Source organism: Macrotis lagotis, chromosome 1, assembly GCF_037893015.1.
Source record: "Macrotis lagotis isolate mMagLag1 chromosome 1, bilby.v1.9.chrom.fasta, whole genome shotgun sequence".
Lineage (NCBI taxonomy): Eukaryota > Metazoa > Chordata > Mammalia > Peramelemorphia > Peramelidae > Macrotis > Macrotis lagotis.
This window is the reverse complement of record NC_133658.1, coordinates 402,635,638-402,660,605: the sequence shown is the minus strand read 5'-3', so window position 1 is coordinate 402,660,605 and position 24,968 is coordinate 402,635,638. Positions and strand designations below refer to the sequence as shown.

General features: G+C 37.5%; 1 protein-coding gene across 1 annotated transcript in view; it reads left to right on the top strand.

Annotated features, from left to right (window-relative positions):
- Window positions 1-24,968, top strand: part of LOC141506158 (serine/threonine-protein kinase 32A) — a 150,822-nt gene that overhangs the window by 77,269 nt on the left and 48,585 nt on the right. Inside the window, exon 6 of the mRNA XM_074212669.1 lies at window positions 14,751-14,788. Coding sequence (XP_074068770.1) covers window positions 14,751-14,788 — 38 coding nt within the window. The remainder of the gene's footprint in view (window positions 1-14,750; window positions 14,789-24,968) is intronic.

Sequence of the window (24,968 nt, the reverse complement as noted above, 5' to 3'; positions counted from 1 at the left end):
TTTGTAAACACTATTTAATATTTTATTTTTCTAACCACTTGCAAAGATAGCTTTTTTTTTGGTAAGATTTTGAGTTTCTCATTTTCCTCCCTCCCTCCCTTCTCTCTCCCTCCCCCTGACGTAAAATAGTCTAATATTGGTTTATACATGTATAACTATGTTAAACATATATCAGCATTCAGACTCCATAGTTCCTTCTCTGTATGTGAATGGTATTTTCTCTCACATGTCCTTTGGAAGAGTAAGTTCATCATAGTTGATCATCACACAATGTTGCTATTAGTGTAAAACACTCTAACTTGAAGTGGAAAGATGCACTAACATTTAGGGAGAATCAGAAAACAGTCCTTACAGGAGGCATTATCTGAGTTGAGACTATTTTTTTCTTTTTTAATTGATATCTTAATTTATATTTTCCAAGTATATGTTATGGAAGTTTTTCAACATTCAACCACTTGCATAATTCCCCTTGCATTTTCCCTAAGTTGCACATTTTTCTAGGGTTTTTTTGCAAGGCAAATAGGGTTAAGTGGCTTGCCCAAGGCCACACAGCTAGGTAATAAGTGTCTGAGACCAGATTTGAACCTAGGTACTCCTGACTCCAGGGCCGGTGCTTTATCCACTGCGCCACCTAGCCGCCCCTTAAGTTGCACATTTTTCTACCACCCTTCCTTCCCTCCACCCTCCCCTCAACAGTAAACAGTCTGTTAAAAGGTATATGTGTACTTTTGTGTTTAACATATTTAATATTAGTTATTTTGTATTTGAGGAATTAGGACCCAGGGAAAATAAAGAAAACCATGGGATTAAAATGAAAAACATAAGAGAAGTTTTTAAAAAGTGAACATATTATCATTCAGATTCTATGGGGTTGAGATTTTTTGTTTGTTTGTTTTATCTCTAGATGTTGTTGGCATTGTCCATAACAGGTCTCCCAGGGTTATCCCAGATCTCTGAACTGAGAGAAGCTGCATCCATCATAGTTGATTAATTCACAGTGTTGCTGGGTTTTTGGGGGGGTGTTTTTGGTTTTTGCAAGGCAAATGGGGTTAAGTGGTTTGCCCAAGGCCACACAGCTAGGTAATTATTAAGTGTCTGAGACCAGATTTGAACCCAGGTACTCCTGACTCCAAGGCCGGTGCTTTATCCACTACGCCACCTAGCCGCCCCCCAACACAGTGTTGCTGTTAATGTTCACAATGTTCTCTTGGTTCTGCTGAGCTGACTCCTAGAAATTCTAGGAGGCTAAAGGGAGGAGAGAACATCTTTCAAACATTTGAGATGCCTAGGGAAGAAGGCAGATGATGCAATGAGGAGTTCAGTTTAACTGGAATAGTCATGTAGTGAGTTTGACTGGAACAGAAAGTTCATGACAGGATATGGTATCAAGATTGTGATGGACTTTAAATGCCAACCTGAGATGTTGGTATTTTATCCTAGAATCTCTGAGGAACTCCTGAATATTCTAGAGTCCCTAGGGGAGTGAGATGATCAAGCTTGTGCTTTAAGAACTACTTTGGTACATGTGTGGAGGAAGGATGGAGAAAGGAGAGATTGAAAAACCTTTTCTCCAGTTGATTAGGAGGCTTGTAGATAGAGTGATGGATTCAGAGACTGGACAACCTGAGTTTGATTTCTGCCTCAAAGATTTATGAGCACATCCCTGCTTCTATTTCCTTGTCTAAAAATGAAGCTAATAATAGCACCTACTTCATAAGATTGTTTTGAGGATCAAAGGAAATATTTATTTAGAAATTTATAGACCTTAAATGACTGGATAAAGTTAAAATTATTATTATTATTATTATTATTATTATTATTATTATTATTATTATCCAGGTGAGAGATGATAAGGATATGAACTAGGGTGCTGGCCAAGTGAGTAGAGAGAAGACAATAGATGCAAGATATATTGTGGAGATAATAGCAACAAGTCTTGACAATTGATTGGAGATGCTGGGACTGAGAATGAAGGAAAAGGAACAATAAAGGATAATTCTGAAGTTATAGACCTTGGTGGTTAGAAGAGAAATGATACTCTATTCAGAAATGAAAAGATTCAAATGACTTTAATTGAAACTCAAAAGGCATGATCTTTAGACTCTTCACCTTCCTAAATGACTTATGAAGGATCAAGGTAGCCACCTTTGAGTATTTGAAAGGTTCCTATACATGGAAGAGGATCAACTTTTGTCTTGCTTCCCTACTTTCTCAGAAGGAAAACCCAAGAGTAGTGTGTAAATGTCCCAAAGAGGTATATTTAGTCTCATCTTAAGGAAAAAGTTCCTAGCAATCAGAGCTTTCCAAAAGTAGAAGCAGCTATCTTGGGAGATAGGGAGTTCCCCCTAATTAGAGATCTACAAAAAAAGTCAGTAGGTCAACTTGCATCTATAGGAGTCTATGTACCAGTTAGTATGCTAAGTATAGAGATTGGATGTCCACATGTCAAAGCTGCTGTAGAATGTTCTCCTATTAGCTATAGGTTGGACTTTATGTTCCTTTAGAATCCTTGAAACACAAAGATTATATGATTATTATGTGTGTAGTTTGTGGAAAGGAAAAATGCAAAAATGTTGATCATTTATCTGATTACATAAACTTTGATCCACCATCCTGCTAAGTTGGGTATTCTCCCTTCAAAAACAAAGTTGTGTGAATAACCCTTCCTATTTATTATTCCAGGAAAACATTTTCTGCTGTTTTTTTAAAGTTTTTGTGTCTTTTCCTTTTGTTTTGGTAATAGGCACTTAATAATTCTTTTCTATATCATAGATCTGGCAAATTTCCTCTTTCCTATTTCTCTACTCAGGAAAAAAAAAACCTTTGTTACACTAGGAAACAAAATGGTAGGTAGTAATGAGGGTATTAGGTTGAGCATTCCCATTCTGCACCTGTTCTCAACTACCAAATAATTAATGAGTATAAGTTACACTTCTGAAAAGAAAAACAGCCTTCCCTGTATTATGCATTATGTTGTTTTTTAAAATGAGGGTTGAAACATCCATTTTCACCCAAGGCTACCTATATGTTTAGGCCTAGGAGTCAGAGCAGGTTAATTTAATCAGGTCATCCTATTCTTTAAATCATTTAAGTCAGAATGGGAGGTTTGGTGGATATAAGCACTTTGACTATTTCAAATAAAATCTCATTCACTATTAGGAAAATGCCTGTTACAATGAAAAGATAAGTAGATGTGGTTTAAATCTGTACATCCTTGCTGTATGACCTTGAGAAAGGCCATTAATCTTTCTGAGCCTTGGTTTCTTCATCTGTAAAATGAAAAATTAGATTAAATTACACATAACATCTCTCAGAGTTTTAAATCTATGATCTTGGTCATTTTTAGGAATACTTGAATTATATTATCTTTAGCAAATAATTTAGCTAGATCCTTTTTTTTGGTCTCATAGACTTATAGAATGTAAGGGTTAAAAGAGATCCTCCAATACGATTAAGAATCTAGGAAGAAGGCAGACAATACTGTAGCAAAAATGCATCCAGGTATGATTTTTCTCTCTTCACATTCAACTTAGATCAATGTATACCATGGAAACAATGTAAAGACTAACAGACTGCCTTCTTTTGGGGGGGGAGAGGGAAGCAAGGTTGGGGGAAAACTGTAAAACTCAAAATAAATAAAATCTTTAAAAAAAAAGAAAAAGAAAAAATGCATCCAGGAGTGTGCTGGTAAATATTTAACAATTCGAAAAAAAATTATGCACAATAGACTTTAAAGTTTAATCTTCATTATTAACATTTTTCTCTATCACTTTTCCTTAAGTCTAAACAACTAACAAAAAAATGAAACCCTGATTTATAAAGCTTGCTGATTTCTAGGGTACAAATTCTCACTATGAAAATATAACAGTTGGCTCTCAGGAGTAGGTGAGAGCCGGTTCTGGTATACCCCTGAATACAGACAACATTCTTGCAGCTGTTAACAATAAAGATTTACTGCCAAGTTTTATAAAAGAGTTCAAGACACACTTTTGAAGCTGGAGATCTTTGTTTGAAAGGATGATATGAGATGCAGTACCTGGGTATGTGTATGAAAGAACATGGGGGTAGTTTGAATAAGTGATTAACTGATTAAGTAGAGAAGAAAGACAGACAGAGAATAGCACATTGGAGAAACATTGTGGGATACTGGATAGGGCTTTGGACTTAAGAGTCAGAAAAACCTGGCTGTTAGAGCTGTCAAGGAAGTCCTGAGGGGATAGGAGTGGGGTGAGAGGGCAGAAGGGCTGTCCTCTATCAATCTATTCCCTTGCTTTGGGGCATTGACACTGAGATTGGAACCATTTCCTTGGTAACTGCTACAGAGCAAGGATGACCCTCAAAGCCTCAGGACCTTTACTGGTGCTTTGGAACAGGTGAGAGATCAACTGGAGGAACACAGGAGACTCAGTTCCCCCCTCTTTCTCATCCAGCTCCTACTCCTCATCTCTCTGAACTGCAGAACTGCTCCATTCCTCATCATGACCAGGTCATGCCAGGGAGTTCAGTGGGTGTGTAACTGAATGGCTACATCCCTGCATAGATGGATGGATAGATTTTGGAACCTGGGCAACAGGCTGCCCACTCAAAGCCCATCCTTGGGCTTCGGGTCTCCTTCCTTCCCCAGTTTTATCTCCCTCTGGAGGTCAGTAGCAGCAGGAGCTGCAACAACAAGAACAAGGCAGCTCTCTGTTACCTGCCTTGGCTCTGTCTTAGGAAGGGGGGTGGGGTGGCAGGGGTGGGTAGGGCTGAGGGAAACAACGTCAGGTGGAAAAGACTTTCAATCCTTTCCTTCTTTCTTCCTCCTTTCCAATCCTTCTCTTTCTCCCTCCCTTCCTCTTTCCACCTCTCCTAGTTTCCTTCATTCCTGCCTACCTGCCTGGTGAAGAGGGGGATTACATATAAGAAGCATTAATTAATTCCCCAAAGAGGCTTTCCCCCCCACTTTCTGCTCTCATGTTCCAGTACTATTCCTTAAGTCTAGGCTAGGCCTTTGATTGTTGATCTAAGTCACCAGGAGGAGGACAAAGGGCCAGCTGCTTAGAATGAATGGATAGGAGTGTTGGGTAGGTGGTTTTGGGCTCAGATAGATAGAGGCTGGCAGGTCTAGGCTTTGCTTCTCTTTGGAGCTCTGCTTCAGCCCTCCCAAGAAAGTGAGCAGCAGGCTGGTTGAGTTGAGGGGACCTCAGGTTATTCCCCTGGAAAACATCTTCAGATACTGCTGGGAGTTCACTATTTCTCACAGCCTAGCAGCTACCTTTCCTCTCTACACAATGCCATCCCACCTCTGTGTCCCTAAAGGAAATGGCTAAAATCCATCTATCTATGCAAGGATCCACCCCAGCAGATGTAACTATCCAGCCACACATCCACAGAACTCCATGGCAGGCCTGGCAAGCCCATGGCGAAGTGAGTGGCTCGGAAGACTCTGTGGTTCATAGAGGGTGAGAGGTTGAAGCTGGATGAGAAAAGGATGAGGGAACTTCAATCTGGTTTGAAGTGCCCTTGCATATCCCAAGTAGTCATCAAAACTGGGAGGGACAGGCAGGTGATAGGATGGGGGCGGGGTGGGGGGCTAGGTAAATGAAAGAATTGATTAAAAAATAAAGTTGACTTTTGTTGTTTTTTAAGATTAAAAAAAATTTGAATCTAGGTACAGTGGATAGAGCCCTGGGCCTGGAGTTAGGAAGACCTGAGTTCAGATTTAATTTCAGATTTTCCTAGCTGCATGACCCTGGACAAATCACTTAATTTCTGTCTGTCTCAGCTTCCTCAACTATAAAAATGGAGATAATAATAGTGCCTACTTCACAAAGTTGTCATGAAGATCAACTGAGTTAATTTTTGTAAGCACTTAGCACAGTTTATAGCACAAAATAGGCATTTAATAAAGGCTTATTTTCTTTTCCTTCCCTTTATTAACTTTGTGCCCTGGGCCAAGTAGCTTATCTTCTCAGGACTTTAGTGTCCTCTCCTGAAAAATGAAAGAGTAGGACTCAAAGAGTTATAAGGTTTATTGTGGGGTTTTTTTCCTGTACAATTCTGTACTAGAAAGTAAGAATTAATGAAGGAAGAGTATATGAAAATGGATCCTTAGAGTTCATTCTGTATTCAGGCTCATAGAGTAATAAGGGATGACTGTATGGGAAGTGAGTCAAGGCCTAGGTCAAGGCAAACCCATACCCAGAAATAGATGTTCAGATTAAAACTAATCCCAATGCAGGAATTTGTTGCTCAGTCAGTCATTTTTGTCTTATCTTACTATTTGTGATCCCATTTGGGATTTTCTTGGCAAAGATATTGAATTGGTTTGCTATTTCCTTGATTTTGCAGTTGAGAAAACTGAGAGGCAGCTAGGTAGATAGAGCACTGGTCCTGGAGTCAGGGGGACCTGAGTTCAAATGCAGCCTCAGACACTTAATAATTACCTAGCTGTGTGACCTTGGGCAAGTCACTTAACCCCACTGCATTAAATATTTTTTTAAAAAGAGGAAAAAAAAGAAAAATGAGGCAAACAAGATTAGGTAACTTGCCCACAAAGGTAAAAAGTGTCTGAGAACTCAGTAATATGAGACTTCCTGACTCCAGGTCCTAGGTATCTACCCATTGTACCACCTAGCTGCCCCAAGTATCTAGATATAGAGTTAATAAAAATTAGCAGATGTATACATATGAATGGCATAGTTCTGCACCGTTAGTAATCTCCAAAAGGAAAAAGAAGTGCTCAGGGAAAAATCAATTGACACAGAATTAGGGTGTGAGCATAGTTAGCAGCAAGAGGTAAAAGTATTCCTGAGTATATTTGTGCAAGTCCATAATCACCTGGTAGTACAACCTTCTTACAAGGACTAAGGAAGAAGTGACTTGCCTTGTGAACTTAAAACACTGACAGAGCTTGGACTAGAACCCTGGGCTCCTGATTCTCAGGCTAATGAACTTTCTAAGTATGACAGTCTCTGGACTTTTGTGAAACCTAGTAGGTCACCAAGAAGAGTTTAATAAGGTCTTTTACAAACTAGGAAGTGATGAAGCATGTTGAAGGGAATACCAATTAGCGGATTTTAGCCCCCTTTTGGAGACTATTTTCCCTGATATTTGTAATGGACTCTTAAGAGAGACTATCAGAGCTAGAAGTGACTTTAAAGATTATCTAGTCAGCCCCCTTATTTCACACAAAAAAGAAACTGAGACCCAGAGAAAGAAAGACAGCCATTTGCCCACAGAGACCCAGGCTGTTTGAGCCAGAGCTAAAGATGCTTTCCACTAAAACCTGGAAGCAGAGACTTCATCTCCAAGGGTCTGTTGAATCCATCCCTAGGGCATCCTAACTTCTGAAGCTTGGAACTTTATTCTTTCTTTATCACAATGGGAAAGTTAAAAAAAGAATCCCACCCAGAAGATTGTGCCATGCTGATTAGATTAACAGTTATATGCATGATTAAGAAATTGCTTCCACCACTGCAGTTTCAAAGTAAAGTTGGATTTGAAACTGTCTGGAAAGGAATATGGCAATGTACCACTGGTTTCATTTTTATTCTCTCAGTGACACAGAGTGTAAATTTGTTTCATTTTCAAGTGGAGAGATTATTTTTCATGCATCCAGGCCAGGACATTCTGTTCTGAAGCAGTAATGGAGCAAAATACTTTGTATCTAATCATCCCATCCTCTCCTTCTCTGCTTATAAAATAATTGGCTTGCCTTGGGATGACAGTTTTGCTGATGCTTAGGATAAACAAATCCGATTCAATCTTAGACTTTGTTCTTAATCAGAATTGCAGAAGAACGTAGAGGATACCTTTTAAGTTCCTTAAAAATATTTTATTTTTATTTATTGATATTGATAAAAAATATTGATAGGCATAACAATGCCTAGCACGTAGTAGGGAATTAATAAAAGTTTGATTGACTGATTACATTAGTACACCTGTACCTCCATAGCCAGGAGGACATCTTTCTCAATAATATATTCAATTCAATTCAATAAACATTTATTAAGCATCTACAATGTACCAGATGCTGTGTTATACATTAAGGACACACTTTAGAAAAATAAAGGTAGTCCTTGTAATACCAATGGAAAAGACCTGGGGTTTAGAGTCAAGATACTTAAGTTCTGGTTCGAACTTTCTACTAATTCCTAGTGTGACTTTATAGGTGTTTTCATTTCCTTATTTATAAAATGGATGTTATGAAATCTGCTATGTCGAAAATAATGATCATAGCTCACGTTTCTAAAGCACTTTACAGTTTACCTATAATTTCCAAATCAACAACTCTGTAAAGTAGCATAAATATTATTTATTATCCCTGTTTCGTGGCTGAAGAAATTAAGGCTCCAAAAGGTGATATAGGAGAACCAGGGTCACATGAATAACCAGTGGCTGAGTGAGGTGCTAAAGCAGAGTTCTATGACCTCCAGCATAATGTTCTTTCCATTCTGCCCAAGGACCAAGAGGAATGAGAAGGGGGAAAACTTTGGGAAGTGTTAAAAATGACAGAGGAGGACATCTGTCATAATAAGCATCACTAAAATCTCTCTGACAAGACATACAACATAAATGTGTTAGCTAAATTTGCTGAACTTGTTTTTATTCTTTAAATAAGGTATAGCTCAGTGGCATTAGAAGGGAAATTTGGAAATGAAAAGGCTGCAAAAAAGAGACATCAATAGATTTCATTAAAGTAAGTAAAAAATAAATCCTCCAAGCTTTAATTATTCCTTACCAGTGTGCCTACAATGTAAGGGAATTTTTTTCTCTGAGAACAAATCAGCCTATGGATTGTTATTATGGCTTTAGTGGCCTTGCCATCTCTGACACAGATCACAAGACAATCATGTAGGTGCTTAATAAATATCTAATATTGTAATTCAAGCTTAGAATTGTCAACTCAAAAGTTTTTCTGAACCTGAAGAGAGTAACTCAGCTGAACATTCCTTTTCAGAACATTATTATTCTGTAAGGTTTTTGTAGTAAATGATTCCACCTTTAGTGTCTTAATGGGGTAGTGAAGGAAGACGAATATATGTGAATTCAGAGCCCCTGAGATTAGATCCATCATTCTCTCCTCCATGCTTATTTCTTCTATCACACTCTCCTGGCTCCATGGTAGTGTCTAGGCTGAAGGACCCTGCATTTAATGGCTGTGTGGCCTGGGGCAAGTCATCCCCCCCCAGTTCTCTCCATTGTAAAATGGAGATGATAAAAACAAACCCTCTCCCAGTTTTGTTGTGAGGATCAATCGAAAAATTGTAAAAATTCAAGTGAGTCTATATTTTTGGGGGAGGGGTATTTTGTTTACTCCTAAACAAGAATATTTTATTAATGTATAAAAAACATTATTTGTACAAAATGAGAATAAATAAATATTTAATATATTAAAAAATTGTAAATTGTTCACCATAGTGTCTGTTACATAGTAGAGATTTAATAAATGTTTATTGAATTAAATTAAATATCAGAGATCCTAAATATGCCTCTTTATATCTCACAGAGAACAGGGAGAGACACTAGAAAGGTGGATTTCAGGCCAGACACATTAGTCCTCTGTTTCATGGTTTTCATGTCCTATATCAGATTGCTGGGGGACTTGATTCTGGGAGGGGTTCAGAAAAGTCATGTAATTAGCCTATTAAGCTCAACTAATGTCTTGTAAAACCATTCAAGTGGGTCAGGTAGATATATCAGTTACATCTTGTTCCCTGCCTCAGAGAGTGTTACCTTTGCTTATTAGTTAAACTTCCCTTAGAGAGCATCAGCCAAATCAGAAAGAACTGACTCTTTCATATCCTGTAAACAGAGAGATGTAATTAAGGGTTTTTTGTAGTCAGTGAGGTGTGTGTTTTCTGCCCCAACAAGACTCATAGACATAAAATAACAAGATGTTAGAACTGGAAGAGAGCTCAGAGGTCTGCCGATTCACCTCCTTCATTTTATTGAGGTTTGCTGAAGTCATAAGCTAGCGCTGGTCAAGCTCAGTCTCCATCTGACCCAGTAGCCTGGGTTCTTTCCACCCCATCATTCTGCTTCTCTGACCATGCCTATATAGGCTTAACCTGCCCTTAGGTGTTGTGAGTAGATATAGAAGAGATAAGAATTGTTGGCAATTGATTGGATTTGGGATGGTAAGAAAGTGAGAAGGGACAAAGGTGATTTATGGGGTTGTAAAACTGGATGACTAGAAGGATGATGGTACCCTCTAGAGAAAGAAGAATATTTGAAAGGAAAAGTCCATTTGGGAAAAAAAAGATAATGGATTTCAGATGCCTATGAGACATTCAGGTGGACATGTCAAGTAGACCTTCAGTCCTGGAAGCTTGGATATGTAGATTTAGAAATCATATGCCTAAGGATAATACCTGAAACCATGGTAAGCACAGCAAAAAGAGAAAGAAAGAGAGAGAGATTCAAGGGATGGAAGTATAGAAAATTAAGATCAGAGAAAGGGATCGGAATTTGGGATCATGGAGGTTGAACAATTATGGGCAATGGTAGGGTAAAATATGTTGCTCTCTCTGCAGACTGAGGTAGAGAGAAGCATGTCATGTGAGCTGAAGAAGTTAATTATCTATGAGTCAAGAGTATTTAAGAATATTTTGATAAGTATTTTGTAGCCTTGTAGACTGAGAAGACAACCAAATGTTAGACTTTGTTGCTTTTTTTTGCAAGGCAACAGGGTTAAGTGACTTACCCAAGGTCATACAGGTTAATTATTAAGTGTCTGAGGTCAAATTTGAACTCAGGTCTTCCTGACTCCGGGGCCAGTGCTCTATCCACTGCACCATCTAGCTACCCCTGGACTTTTTGAGAAAAGAGAAAGGCACTATTAGATATATATATCCCCAAGATGGTCAAAGACAGAAAAGTACCCATAAATACTAAGATAGTTATAACAGTTCTTTTGTAATAGTAAATAACTGGAAACAAAGTTAATGCTCATCTATTGGGAAATTGCAAAGCAAATTGTGGTGTATAACTGTAATGGAATATTGCTGCACTATAAGTAAAGATGAATTTGGAGAATGCTCTTCTTTACTGTGCCGCCTAAATAAATACCTCTTTCTAAAAAAGTTAAAAAAGAGAATACTGAACAAATACAGAATGAACTAAAGAGAAAGAAGAAATCAATATATAGTGTTTCCTTTCTTTTTAGAGAAAGAAAAAAACAAAAAAAAATTAAAGGAAAGAGGAGCCTGAGAACTGATTAGTAGATAGCAATATTTGAATCCTGAATGCTGGCAGCATAGAGAGTCTAGAAACAGGAACAAGAAATTTGCTTATTTCTGTTCTTGGCCAGTGTGTTAGGGAACACAAGAGAATATTCATCCAGTAATGGAGTGGTTAACCAGAGGACACAATACCTTCTGGGGGAGCCAGGTGTCCATTAGTGTAAGAAATAGGAAGGGAAGTTATTTTTTCAATAGAACTGAGTTCTCTAGGGCACAAGGGAAGGGGAGAGGAAGATAGGAAAGGTTCTCATGAGGGATAGGGCTGAAGTGGATAGGGATGAGGGATTAGGGAGTAGGAGCAGGAGTAGCAAGTTTTTGCCCACAAAACCTGCAGTTCTGAATCACAGGATTTCAATCATGAAGAGGAGGGAACATTCTAGCAATGTTACCAATCTGCTGCAAATTCAGCTTTGTGGTAATGGTGTGCTAAAGCAATTTTCCCACCTGGCTGGATTGGTCTGACTGGTGAGAGGATATTAGACTAAGAGTGGGGAATGTTTCTTTGTATCCCTGGAACCTAGTTAGGTATGTAGTAGGTTTTTCGATTGACTAATTGATTAGTTATTTTCCCAACATTTTGCAACCATCAGTGTAGAAATGGGTGGGACCACAATGGACTGACTGAAAGCTATTTTCTATTTTATTTCCTTGTATGGGTCACCAAATGTCAAAAAACATTCATCACTAGGTGATCAGCTTCTTGGTAATGAGCCTTACTGAACTTGATTAAGTTGATTCTCATAAAGTCTGAGACTTGTCTTGTATTATATGCAATCCTAATCTGTATCTTTCTTCATAGTCTCTAATAAAGTACCCTTCTACATCATAGGGCTTCAACAAATTATTTTGAATGAATGAATGATTCATTCCTCTCTTTTTGTTCAATCCATTCTAGCCTCAGCTAGCTTGCCAATTCAAGATTCATATTGCATTTCCCCGAAATCTTATTATTTAGACTTAAAACAAATATTATTTTCTTTGCAAGTTGTTCAATATTTTTTTAATATCTGAATGAGTTTCAAAGGAACGAAACAAAAGCCTCAACATGTTCCAGCAGGGGTTTCAATAATCAAAACTCTTTTTCATTTATTTTTTCCCAAGGTGCTTTAGCAGAAAAACAAAACTGCTATACTTTCTTCAATTTTATTCCCACAGGGTTAGATCTTAATCTTTGATCATTTTTGTACAGCTTGGAAGAAATAATTTCTCATTTTTATTATAAATCTTATCTCTTCATATTCAATATGAATAAGGGATATTGTTACTGATATAATTCATTTCTACTTTTCAAAACTCTTTATCAAAATGTCTTTAGTCTCAAAGCAAACAATGCTTTAAAATAGGTAATGATAAACTTTTGCCTTAACCCATGTGTCAACATGAGTCAATGAAAAACTTTTTCAGTTTTCTTCATTTGCCAAACCACTTTTGCACCCCTTCACTCTGGGTGAATAACCTTACTTCCTACTTTTCCAGAGGCATTTTACTGAGAAAGAAGGGACAGATCTCTTTCAAATCCATTGTCCTTTCTTTATTCCTATTTCCTTTACTCTTCTTCAGGGCTTTATTATTTCTAAATTGTCTGGACTCCCACAATGGCCTCCTAACTGATCTTTTTACCTCCAGGCTTTTCCATGAATTCAGCCTTTATAATCTTGTCAGACAATTATGTTATTTCCTCACTAAAAGGTTTCCATGGCTCCCCAACCACCCTCTACATCAAGTTACAATCTAACCTAGAATGCAAAGCTTTCCACAATTTGGTTCCAGCCTCATTCTCTAGCCACACTGTTATTACTTGCTAGTCCTCTGAATGTTTATCTTTTTTTTCTTATTCTTTTAAATGAAGAATGAACAACTGGTAGGATCTGGAATGGACTTCAGTAGGCCCTTCTAGTCCAACTCCCACACCCTACATCCCATTTTACATAAGAAAACTTGAAGCTCAGAGAAGTTATTTGTTCAGTTGTGAATTTAAATTTAAGTTGTGAATTTAAAATCATTGGTACAGAACTGGAAGGGACTTCAAAAGCCATCCCTTCATTTTATGAATGAGGAAACTGAGGTTCAAGGAAATGATTTAAACATGGTCACATGAGCAGAGAGCATTGGGATTGGGCTTTGAACCCACAGATGTTCAAGACTCAAATGGATAGAGCACTGGCCTTGGGGAGGAAGGATTCAAATCCAGCCCCAGACATTTGACTCTTACTAGTTGTGTGACCTTGGGCAAGTCATTTAACCCTGATTAACCCTTGCAACTAGGGCCATCTCCAGTCATCCTGATTCATATCTGGTCACTGGTTCCAAATGGCTATGGAGGAGAAAGTGAGATTGGTGACTTAGCATGGTACCCCCTCACTCAAATCTGATTCATATACTTGTCATGGCATCACTTCCCTGATGTGGACTTCGAAAGTGAAGGACAAACATTATTATAAGGAAGTTCTTCTAGCATTCCTCACAGTTTAATTCATGCCTGGGATGCTAATTCATGTTACCTCCTACAAGATTTCTGATTCTCCCAGTTCTTAATGTTCACATACACCAAAATGACTGTAGTTCTTTTGCATATATTATATTTTTTGTTTAACTTTTACTTTTAGTGTACATGGGGGCAGCTAGGTGGTGCAGTGAACAAAGCACTGGCCTTCTACTCAGGAGGACAGGAGTTTGAATGCAACTTCTGTACTTGCCACTTAATAACTATGTGACCTTGAGGCGGCTAGGTGACGCAGTGGATAGAGCACTGGCCCTGGAGTCAGTAGTACCTGAGTTCAAATCCGGCCTCAAACGCTTACTAATTACCTAGCTGTGTGGCCTTGGGCAAGCCATTTAACCCCACAGCCTTGCAAAAAAGAAAAAATAACTATGTGACCTTGAGCAAGTCACCTAACTTCATTGCCTTGCAAACAAAACCAAAACCAAAATAAACTAAGAAAATAAGTAAAGAATGACTATACTTTTTCAACCCCGACATGGTGCTGATACTAAACTGGGAAGAGTCAGAACGGAGAAAAAAAAAATTATAGACTGGATGAATCATTTTCTTCATTAGATATGGAAGAGTCAGGTTCCCTTCTATGGATTAAAACCTCACAGGAATGCTTAGACTAAGATATTGGGTAAAAGAAATAGCCTCAAATCTCATTTTCAACCTTAAATGGAATAGATTTTGTTAAACAGACGCTGGCACATGACACTCTTTGGGGACACAGAAAGGAAAATTAAATAAATACACTACCTCCATGGCCTTAAATAAAGTTGACTAAGTTGGGGGGTTTTTTTGGGGGGAGGGGTATTGCCTGTTTTCCAGGATCAGTGAGTTGAATGAAGGGTGTTGGTGGTGGGGGGGGGGACAGTATGAGAATTTATTCATTGTCACCACTTCTCCTTCAGAACACAATAATGCTCCTGTGAACCTTTGTCTTTATCCTTAAGATGCATCATGCTGAAGACCTTGGTTCCTAATGTTTATTTTTGATTGTTGATTTTTTAATGAAACTTTCTGTTTTCCATTTCTAGAGACATGAAGCCTGACAACATTTTACTTGATGAACATGGTGAGTAGTATTCTGTGCACACATGAGCAGACTAGACACTGATCTCTTTTCTCAATTAATGGAAAGGTCTTACTGGTATAAAGAGAGGGACATACATACAAAAGAGATTTATTTATCCAATAGATTTATAGCTGGCAGAGAGCATTATGGTTATCCAGTACATTCCCTTAGATCTCCTTTTACAGATGAGGAAACTGAGGCCCAAAGAGATTAAGTGACTTGTCCAAAGTTATACAAATAACCTAACAGAATTGGGATTACAACCACATATTCTTCTTCAAGAGGCAATCCTCTTCCCAAAGTATTATACTGCCTCTTGATAGGGTGCATTTAGAAAAATGTGGTAATGAACTTTGATTTATAATACATTCGCCATGTTGGTAATTTAGCAAATGATGAAATTATGGCTAGACATTTTCATAACAGTTCTCTTGGACCCTTTATGATGCTCCCTAAAATTCCTTGGATTTTTTTTTGTAGCTTAGAGCCCACTTCTATGTGTATGGCCCTGTGGGCTGTGTGTACAATTAAAGATTCTGACAATAATTACAAGGTCACTAGATGAAGGAGTTTGCAATCTTCAAGTTTCCTTAATCGTTTAAAACATGATAGGATTTTGTAATAGAGATGAAACTCCAAAGGGAGATACGTTATTCTTTGATTTATTTATCTGAGTCTCAAGCTGGATTTGCCAGATAACACCTGAGCTTAGAGAACTGAATATCAGTTTTTAATATGAACTCTAATTTCAAAGCATAGGATAATCATTTATTTATGGCCTATTTGAAAAAGGTATTTTTTTTCTTCTTCCAAATTGATTTCCTCCCCCTTCTCTTTCTCTCACTTCCTTGTACATGTCCCCCCCTTTGGAAAAGACATCAGAGGTCACCAAGTCCAACCCTTCATTTTACAAATAAGAAAACTGAAACCCAGAGAGATTCAGTTGACTTGCCCAGAGACATAACTAATAAGTAGAGATGGGACTTGAACCCAGTTCTTGATTTTAATCCCAGTATACTATCTACTAAACTGTGCTGGAATGCACTCACCAATCATAATGAAAGAATGAAAAAAGGGAGACAACATATAGTGGAGTTTCAGCTTGGGTGGATGGAAAGTTTCCAGAAGCTCTTTGAATGTAAGGGGCAAGACAAAGGGTAATTTCTTCTTTAATTTCAATCCATTGATTAAAAACCATTTTCATGGTACAGTGAGCTCAAATCTAGTCTCAGAGATTTACTAACTGTATATTCTTGGGTTTGTCATTTAACCTCTGATTGCCTCAGTTTCCCTAACTATATATAAAGTGATGATAATAATAGCACCTACTTCCAGGATTGTTGTGAGAATCAAATGAGATAATATTTGTAAAGCACTTAGTATGGTACCTGGCACATAACAGGTGCTTTTTTACATGCTTGTTTCTTTTTTTCCTATTTCTAATATTGAACCATTTGATGGAACCAGGGAGTTTGGCACCAAGAACTTTCTTTTCTGGGTCAATACCTGTGGCCACTGAGGAGATGGGGGCTGCACCACCAGAAGAGGCAATTGCCAATTCTCATCTCCCCAAGAGTTGCTTTGCCTGGATGGTGGCAGTGGGGCCAGAGAGGAAGCAGGGACACTTATACATCGCAGAGAGGAAGGAGTAGCATTGTCCTTTCCAAAGCTCTTGGACTTGGGCAATCAGGGTGGATGGTGTCAGGGCTGTTGGGTTTCTTCTCCTCAGAGTAATCGAAACATACCTTATATAAGCATATCCCTTTATACTTTTGAAAGTAACTTCACAAATAAGAGAGGTTAACTCCTTGACTTCTTGCAGCCTAATAATGTAAGCAAAGATCATTAGTCCTACCCTATGGAATTGGAAATTGAGACCCAGAAATGTTGAATGACTTGTCCAAGATAATACAGCTAAAAGGTAGTAGAGCTGGAACTGGAACCCATGGCTCCTAATTCCCATTCCAATTGTTTTGCCACTGTGCTCCCACCACTTCCCCAAATAGTGGCCATTCATCTAGTCTTCATTTGTGAAAACTTTAGAATTAATTTATTTTTTACCCAGGATCATGCCAAATGTTAACACAGTTTTGGGATCCATGCCTTGGTTAATTTTTTTTCTTACCATAAATCTTAGGGTATTTTTGCTATTATCTCTCACTCTGTAGGCTTCTTGACTGTCCTTATGGTGGGCTAGAAAGAGAAAGGCTGAAGGGACAAGTTAAGCACCTTTTCCAAGTTCAGCTATTTCTTTCTTTCCCAAACACTGGCAGTAACACATTAATGTCTACTCTGAGAGAGCTGAATTATGCATGTTGGTTCTCTCCCCTTGGGAAGGAACCTTCAAATCGCTGATTTTTCTTACATTTTTTGGCTGTATCCAAGCCAGTTTCATATCAAGATATACTCGGTGAAGACTGTCCACTGTTCTCCCCATAAATTATTTGCTTAATTCTTGTAGATAGCCAAAGTGTGAACCCATTCAATTCTGCTAAGCCCATGGTACCTCTGGAAAAATACATTTTCAATATGCCTTTTCCTCCTAGAGTTCAGGAAGGTTAAAAATAAGAGGCAAGCAATGGACTGAGAGAGAATCTTTATACAGACTTGGTTTTCAGAGTTCTGTGCTTATAGGAGATTATGCTCTTGCACATTCAGAACTTTGCTTTTATAGGAGAAATACAAATAACATGAACAGCCTTTCATAAATGGCATTTTTATTATAAAAGTATATAATAGAAAAATACATATATCATATGTAAATATGATATAAGATACACTATATTTATTTACATATGGGAATGTGTGTGTCTGTTGGGGGAGGGGAGTCAGAATCAGTGCAGATTAATTTCTATTCCCTATACCTTTCCCAGTTATTAAGTCAATAATTGATCATAGGATCATAGATTTAGAACTGGAAGGGACCCAGTGATTGTGCTCAGGTCTCTACCACTATTAATGCCTCCCTCCCCAAATTATATTGTATTTATTTTGTAAATACATTTTTATATTTTGTGAATATATTTTATATGTAAATACATTTTTATGTAGTTATTGTTCTCTCTCCCCTTATAGTGAAAGCTTTCCAAGGACACAGACTGTTTAATTTGTATTACTGTATTGTCAGTCTCTAGTGTAGTGCCTGACACTCAGGGCTTAATGAATGTGCAATTGATGCTAAGAAAGGGGGAAAAAAGAAAGAATTTCTTAGGTCTGACAGGTCAAAAAAGGACAAAGTCAGGATTAAATCCTAGGTCTCCTGGCTCCCAGCTCAATGATTTTTCTCAATGAAACCTAGGAACTCAAGGTAAATTCACAGCTAGATAAAAATGCACAAATAATTATAACAAACCCTTTATTTGTATAGCCCTTTAAATTTTTTAAAGTATCTTCACAAATAAGATTTATTTTCTTATTTGATCATCACAACCTTATAAGGTAGAAGGAATTTCTAATTCCAATTTACAGAGGAGAAAAGTGAGGCCCAGCAAGATGAATGATTTGCCAACTATGATGATGATGTTTGTCCTTCATTTTCAAAGAAAACCATGATCTCAGGGAGATGATGCCATGACAAACACATGAATTGGATTTGATTGGGAGGTGCTATGCCAAATAACTAGCCTCACTTTCTACTCCGGAGCCATCTGGGTCCAGTGGCCAGATATGAATCAGGAGGACTGGACATGGTCCTGGATATGTGACTAACCATATGAGTCCTAACTATAAGTGACTTACCCAAGGTCACATAGCTAGTAAGGGTCTGAAGTCAAATTTGAACTCAGGTCCTCTTGACTTCAGGATTGGTACTCTACCCACTGACCATGTAGCTGGTATGTCTAAAGGTATATACATGTGTGCTGCACACATGCAACATATATGTACACACATAACCTGCACGTGCATGCATATGTGTGCATGTGTACATACATGGTCTGTGTAAACATATGTGTGCATGCATGCCTATATAATATATGTGTGCGAGTATGTGTATATTATATATGCATGTAAAAACTCATGTGTGTATATGAATATACAATATTTGTATATATTGTATATGTGTACATATTGTATATGTGTACATATATAATATATGTGTGTATATGCATATAATGGATATGTGCATGTAAAAACCTATAGTGTATATATATGCATGTATGTGCATATGTGTATACATATATGTATATGTGTGTAAATATATAATATATGCATGCATACAAACATGTTTGTGCGCATATATAAATAATATATGTGTGTACATATATAGTATGCATGTGTGTATAATATGCGTACGTGTATACATACGTAGTATATGTGTGAGTCTACATATATAATATATATGCACATGTACATATATAATATAAATGTGCATGTGCACATATATATGCATGTAAAAACCTATATTGTGTGTACACACATATGTGCATGTGCATATGCACGTGCATATATGTGTGTAGTATATGTGTGTACACATGTGTGTGCTTATATGTATATAAAATGTGTGTGCATACATGTATATAATATATGTGCATGCACATATATAATATACGTGCTTATAAAAACCTATAATAAATGTGTAACCTATAATAAATGTGTATACATATAATATATATATATGTGTGTGTGTGTGTGTGTGCATATATAGCATTGTGTATACATATATAATATATATGCACATATGCATATATAATATATATGCATGCATGCATATGTATGTATGCACTTGTAAAACCTATTATATACGTGCATAAAAACCTATAATGTATATATGCAGGTATACATGTGTGTGCACACATATACACATATTATATTGTACACATATACAGTGTGCGCACATGTGTGTAATATGTGTGCACATGTATTGCATAAACCGTGTGTGTATATGTCTATAGTACATGTGTGTATGTTATATGTGTTGTGTGTGTACATAGGCTTGCTGTATGCATTGTATAATGTGTTGTGCATATCATATGTGTATGTGCATGTATAATATGTATGTGTATATGATGTATGCATGCATGTGTATAGTCTATAGGTGTGTATGCATGTGTGTAATATAGGTGTGCATGAATACATATATAATATATTGCTGTATACCTATGTGTGCATGTATATGATGCATGCTGTGTGCACATGTGTGTGCACTTATACATATAATGTATACACACATTGTATTGTGTGCACATGCATGTATGATATGTGTGTTTGCAGCTGTGATGCATGTGTGTACATGTGGGCGCATGTATGGTGTGTTGCATGTGAACGCACATAATGTATGTGCATGTGTACACACATGTCTATGCATGTGTATATACATTATGTATACTGTTCACCTATATAATGTGTGTTGTATGTGTACATGTAGTGTGTGTTCGTGTGTACACATGTGTGTGCGCGTGTGTAATGTTGTGCTGTATAATTTGTGTAGGTGTGCTTGTGTGTACATGTGATGTGTGAATAAGCATGTGATGTACATGCATGTGTATGCACATCTATTGTGTTGCACATGCATGTGTGTGCACTATATTACATTTGTAGTATGTGTGTGGTTATAAGCATGTGAGTGCATTGTATAATATGTGCATGTGTCTATAACATGTGCGCACATGTGTATATGTGGATGCATAGATACATGCATATTGGTGGCTAGGTTGCACAGTGAATAGAGTCAGGTCGACAGGAATTCAAATCCAACCTCAGGTGCTTGACAGTTAATAGTTGTGTGACCTTGATGAGTCACTTAACCCTGATTGCCTCACATGCAGGCCATCTCCAGGCCATTTCCTGATTTGTATGTGATCACTAGACCCAAATGGCTCCAGAGGAGAAATTGAGACTTATGTCTTAACACAGCATCCCCTTTATTTAAATCCAATTCACATGTTGTCATGGCAACACCTCCCTGATGTTGGGGTCTTCTTTGGAAATGAAGGACAAAACATTATGCTAACTATAAACACACACATACATACATATTACATTATAGTTATATAAATGTAATGCATAATATATACACACACACACACACACACATATATACGCCAACGTATACCAGAGTGACTGCTAGAATTTCTAAGCTGGAAGAAACCATAAAGACCGTCAAGCACAATCCTCTCATGTTACAGAGGAAGAAACTGAAACTTGGAGAAGTGACTATGTCACTATATAAATATCATTTGGCAGAGTCAGTGCAAAGCCTTGGTCTCTACCACATCCCTTCACCTCATTCTGCCATACCCTTGTCCGTCCCTCAGTCAGCAACTGATAACCAGTGTCCTGTTTTATCTTTCATGCTGTTTTAACAGTGCAGATGGCAGACAAGTAGAACAGGTGACCTTGAGCATTTTCTATGAAACCATACCTGAAACAAGACCTGAAAACAAGACTGTGCCTCAGATTCAAATCCATGTTTCTCCACAGGCAGGCCTGGGAAAGAGAGCCCTCAGTGAGCTGGTGTTTTGAAGCAGCTTTGGGTCTCTGACCATCTGCACCGTGAGGGGGCCAATAAGGGATGATTAGAAGACTAGAGTCTTCTTAGATCTTGGGTCCTAACTCTGTTACCTACTAGGAAAAATTACCTTGGGCAAATCATTCCCTCTTTCTTTGCTTGAAAGAGTTGTATCAAATGAATGTTAAAGGTCTTTCCAACTCCAAAATGCTTTGAGTATCAGCTTCTTTATCCACAAAGTGATAATACTATTACATAGCTTACCTTATGGGAGTTATTTGTTTTTGAAGATGAAATAAGAGGTTGTGTTTGAAAGCTGTACAAAAGTCTTAAGATGTAAGATCTTATTTTAAAAATAATAACAATATATTATGTTTGAAAATTAATGACAATGACCTGAACATGATCAATTTAAGAGTTAGACTAGTAGTAACCAATAAATTGGGTCTTTGGCGTCTCAATAACCAAAGACCCAAAGTTAGGGCTTATTGGCCTTCCCATGGTTTTGGGAAATATAAGAGAACAAAAAAAACAAATTTTGGGTAGGTGGGAAAGATAATGCAGTTGGTTGCAGTGTTTACAGCGTCATGGAAGTTGGGACACAGAGGTAATAACAATCCCCATCTTCCCTCCTGTGACTAGGAAATATTCATTTTTTGAGTCCACCTACCTCATTTGGATATAGTGGACCACACTTCTTTGGTTAACAAACCATACATCCTTGAAGGATAGCTTGGTGTGGTGTAAACATAATAGGTCAGTTTCCCTGATGTCAAGCTGCCTCCTTCAGTGGTAACATATTTCCTTGACACAAGAATTGTAGTGATTCATAGGAGAAATGAATTTCTAAACTTAACTCCTTACAGGATAACTGAATTTCTGAACCAAGTTCAAAAATAAAGAATCATGACTTAGGCAGTTACAGGACAAAATCAATTAACTGTAAATAGGATCAATTTAAAGAAAGACAAGGAATCAATCTGATTATTCCAAAGAGTAATAGTAGCTAGCATTTATATAGTTTTAACATTTACAAGGAAAGCACTTTATATTTGTTCCCCACAACAACCCTGTAAGGTAGGTGGTAGAATTTTCCCCAATTTACAGGTGAGAAAAATAAGACTTGTCCTGGGTCACATAGTTGTAAACTTCTAAGACAAGGATTTGAACTCATATCTTTTTGATTCTAAGTCCCATGCCCTATCCTATCACCTAATGAGACTTTTCTTTAAACACAATAGACATTTTGAAATGTTGAAGATATGTTAGGCAAGGGGTAACATAATAGAAACTTCAAGTCAAGAAGACCAGGGTTCAAATCCCTTCTCCTAAAATTTCTATAGGTCCCTGAACAAGACTCTTTGTCTCAGTTACCTCATTTGTAAAAATGAAGGTCCTGGATTCAATGGCTTCTAAGGCCCCTTCCAACTCCAAATCCATGGCCCCCAAAGGATTTGCTAGTGGAATAAAATACCTGTTTTCAAATAAGCTTAAAATGCAACTGCTATGACCCTCCCTCCTTTCTTTGAATTCTGTCTCCTTGCTCCTTCTGCCGCCAAGCCATATCCAGAGCAGTCCTTCCTGGTTGCCTTGCCCTATTACCTATCCACCTGAACTCACATGAAAGAGCTAGAGGTGATGGAAATTAAGGAATTGGTTCTCAAATATTTTCATCAAAATAATAGTGAAAAGGGGCTAATTATCCTGCTCATTTATTACCCAATCAAGAAAAAATTGGGGGGTTTTGACCAAGTTATGGTTTATGAGTGTTTTCCATTAAAGAGCAGCATAACATAGTAAGATGAATATTGGATTGGAATTCAAGGACCCAGTTCACCACATCCTGTGTGACTTGGGGGAAATCATTTTACCTCTCTGATCCTCACTTTCCTCTTCTATTAAATGAAGGCACTGCACTAGATGACTTCTAAGGTCCCTCCCAGCTCTAAATCTACATTGATGTGGATGAAACTGCCACAAGTTTACATCAGTCTTTACTCCTCAATTCTTTCTATTTATGTCCTCTCATAGATTCTTCATGAAATCTCTCCAATTAATAGAGCCCTTCCTCCATGCCTTTCTGTTTTGTGGATATCAGTGCAGACCTGTAGACTCTATATTATTCTTTACTCTTGCTCCTTGAACAGCCCTTTCCAACCATATTTCCTTAATGACATTCCTTACACTACTTGCATGTTGATCACCATTGGAAATGTGCTGTAGTTTACATGTGGTGTCCCTGTGCATCCCTATTATACATTGCCCTTTGGGTCACCAACAATTTGATTCTTAGGAGATTGTATTGTCCCAGTATTTATCACCATCTGGAATCATCAGAAGAGAGGAGTTTTGTGTTGGAAAGCTGCTTGGAATTATTCAAAGCTCTATGTAGTTTCCCAAATAAGATGCAGCTTGCCCTTTTCCTCCTATCCAATTTTAGGCCCAATTTTATCCCTCTTCATTCCCTATCCCAGCTATAAGTTTTTTTGTTCTAATTTAATAGCCTGACCATCCAGCTGCATGTTATACTCTGAGCAATTTTACCATGACTTGTATCAGACCATGGGCCAGCTGGGGATGCCTAATGACTTTCACTTGAGTCCCAGAAAAGGGATGTCATTTCTGTGGTGGACTGGAAAGAGGACCAGTTTAGATTCAGAAAACCAGGGTTGAAGTCTTGTTTATCCCACTTAATAGTTATGTGACTTGTCAATACTTTTACTCATTCTTAGTTTCCTCATTCTGTAATCATCCATTTTGGTTGTGCCTGCAGGATGATTTCTTTTGAGTTATAGATCAGAGGCATTTATAGCAAAGGGAATAGAGAGCTCACTTCAGTCAGAAGATCTGAGTTCAATACTGTATTTGATTTTAGATTTTGTGATCCTGCCAATTTACTTAACTTCTCTGTGCACACACATAATTCTCTAAGACTACAAGTTATAGAGAAAATACTGATGTCTTGAAAGAAGAAATTCTTTACTCATAGATCCCTAACTTGTTAAAAGCATAGGCCTAGTCAAAAAAATTACAAAAATCATGAATTTCTATTGTTCAGGGACTTGGTACAAATCAGCAAGACATCATTCACTAATTGTAGCCTAAATAATATAAACTAAAAACCTTAGGAAACTAATATGGTGGCTATTTGTTAAAAATCAATCAATAAACAATCATTTATATAATACTTACTATATGTCAGATACCATATTTTAAAGTTTAGTGACTCTTTTGTAATTTTTTCAAATATATATTCAAACCTGCAGAAGAAAACTGTTTTTTAAGATGATACATTTTACCATGACTTCTATCAGGCCTTGGGCTACCTGGGGATGCTTGATGACTCTTATTTTGGGAACCAATGCAATGTTCCAGATAAGAGGTATCAATTCTGTGTAGTGAACTGGAAGGAGGACCAATTTAGATTCAGAAAACCTGGTTTGAAGTCTTATTTCACTTAATGGCTATGTGATCTGACTTATCAATTTTTTTCTCATCCTCAGTTTTCTCATTCTGTAATCTATAAAATGATCCCTTCAACACTGTTATGTGATACTGTAATTCTGTAATCCCATTTTATCCTCTTGAGAAGATGGATAGGACTTTAGCTAAGCCCCCTAACTCTTCTAGGTCCCATTTTCTTGTGGAATAGGACCACTATCTCACTCATATTTCTTCTTTCCCTCCAAGGAAGGTTTGGGAAGGCCATTTGAATGAGACTACAAGAAACTG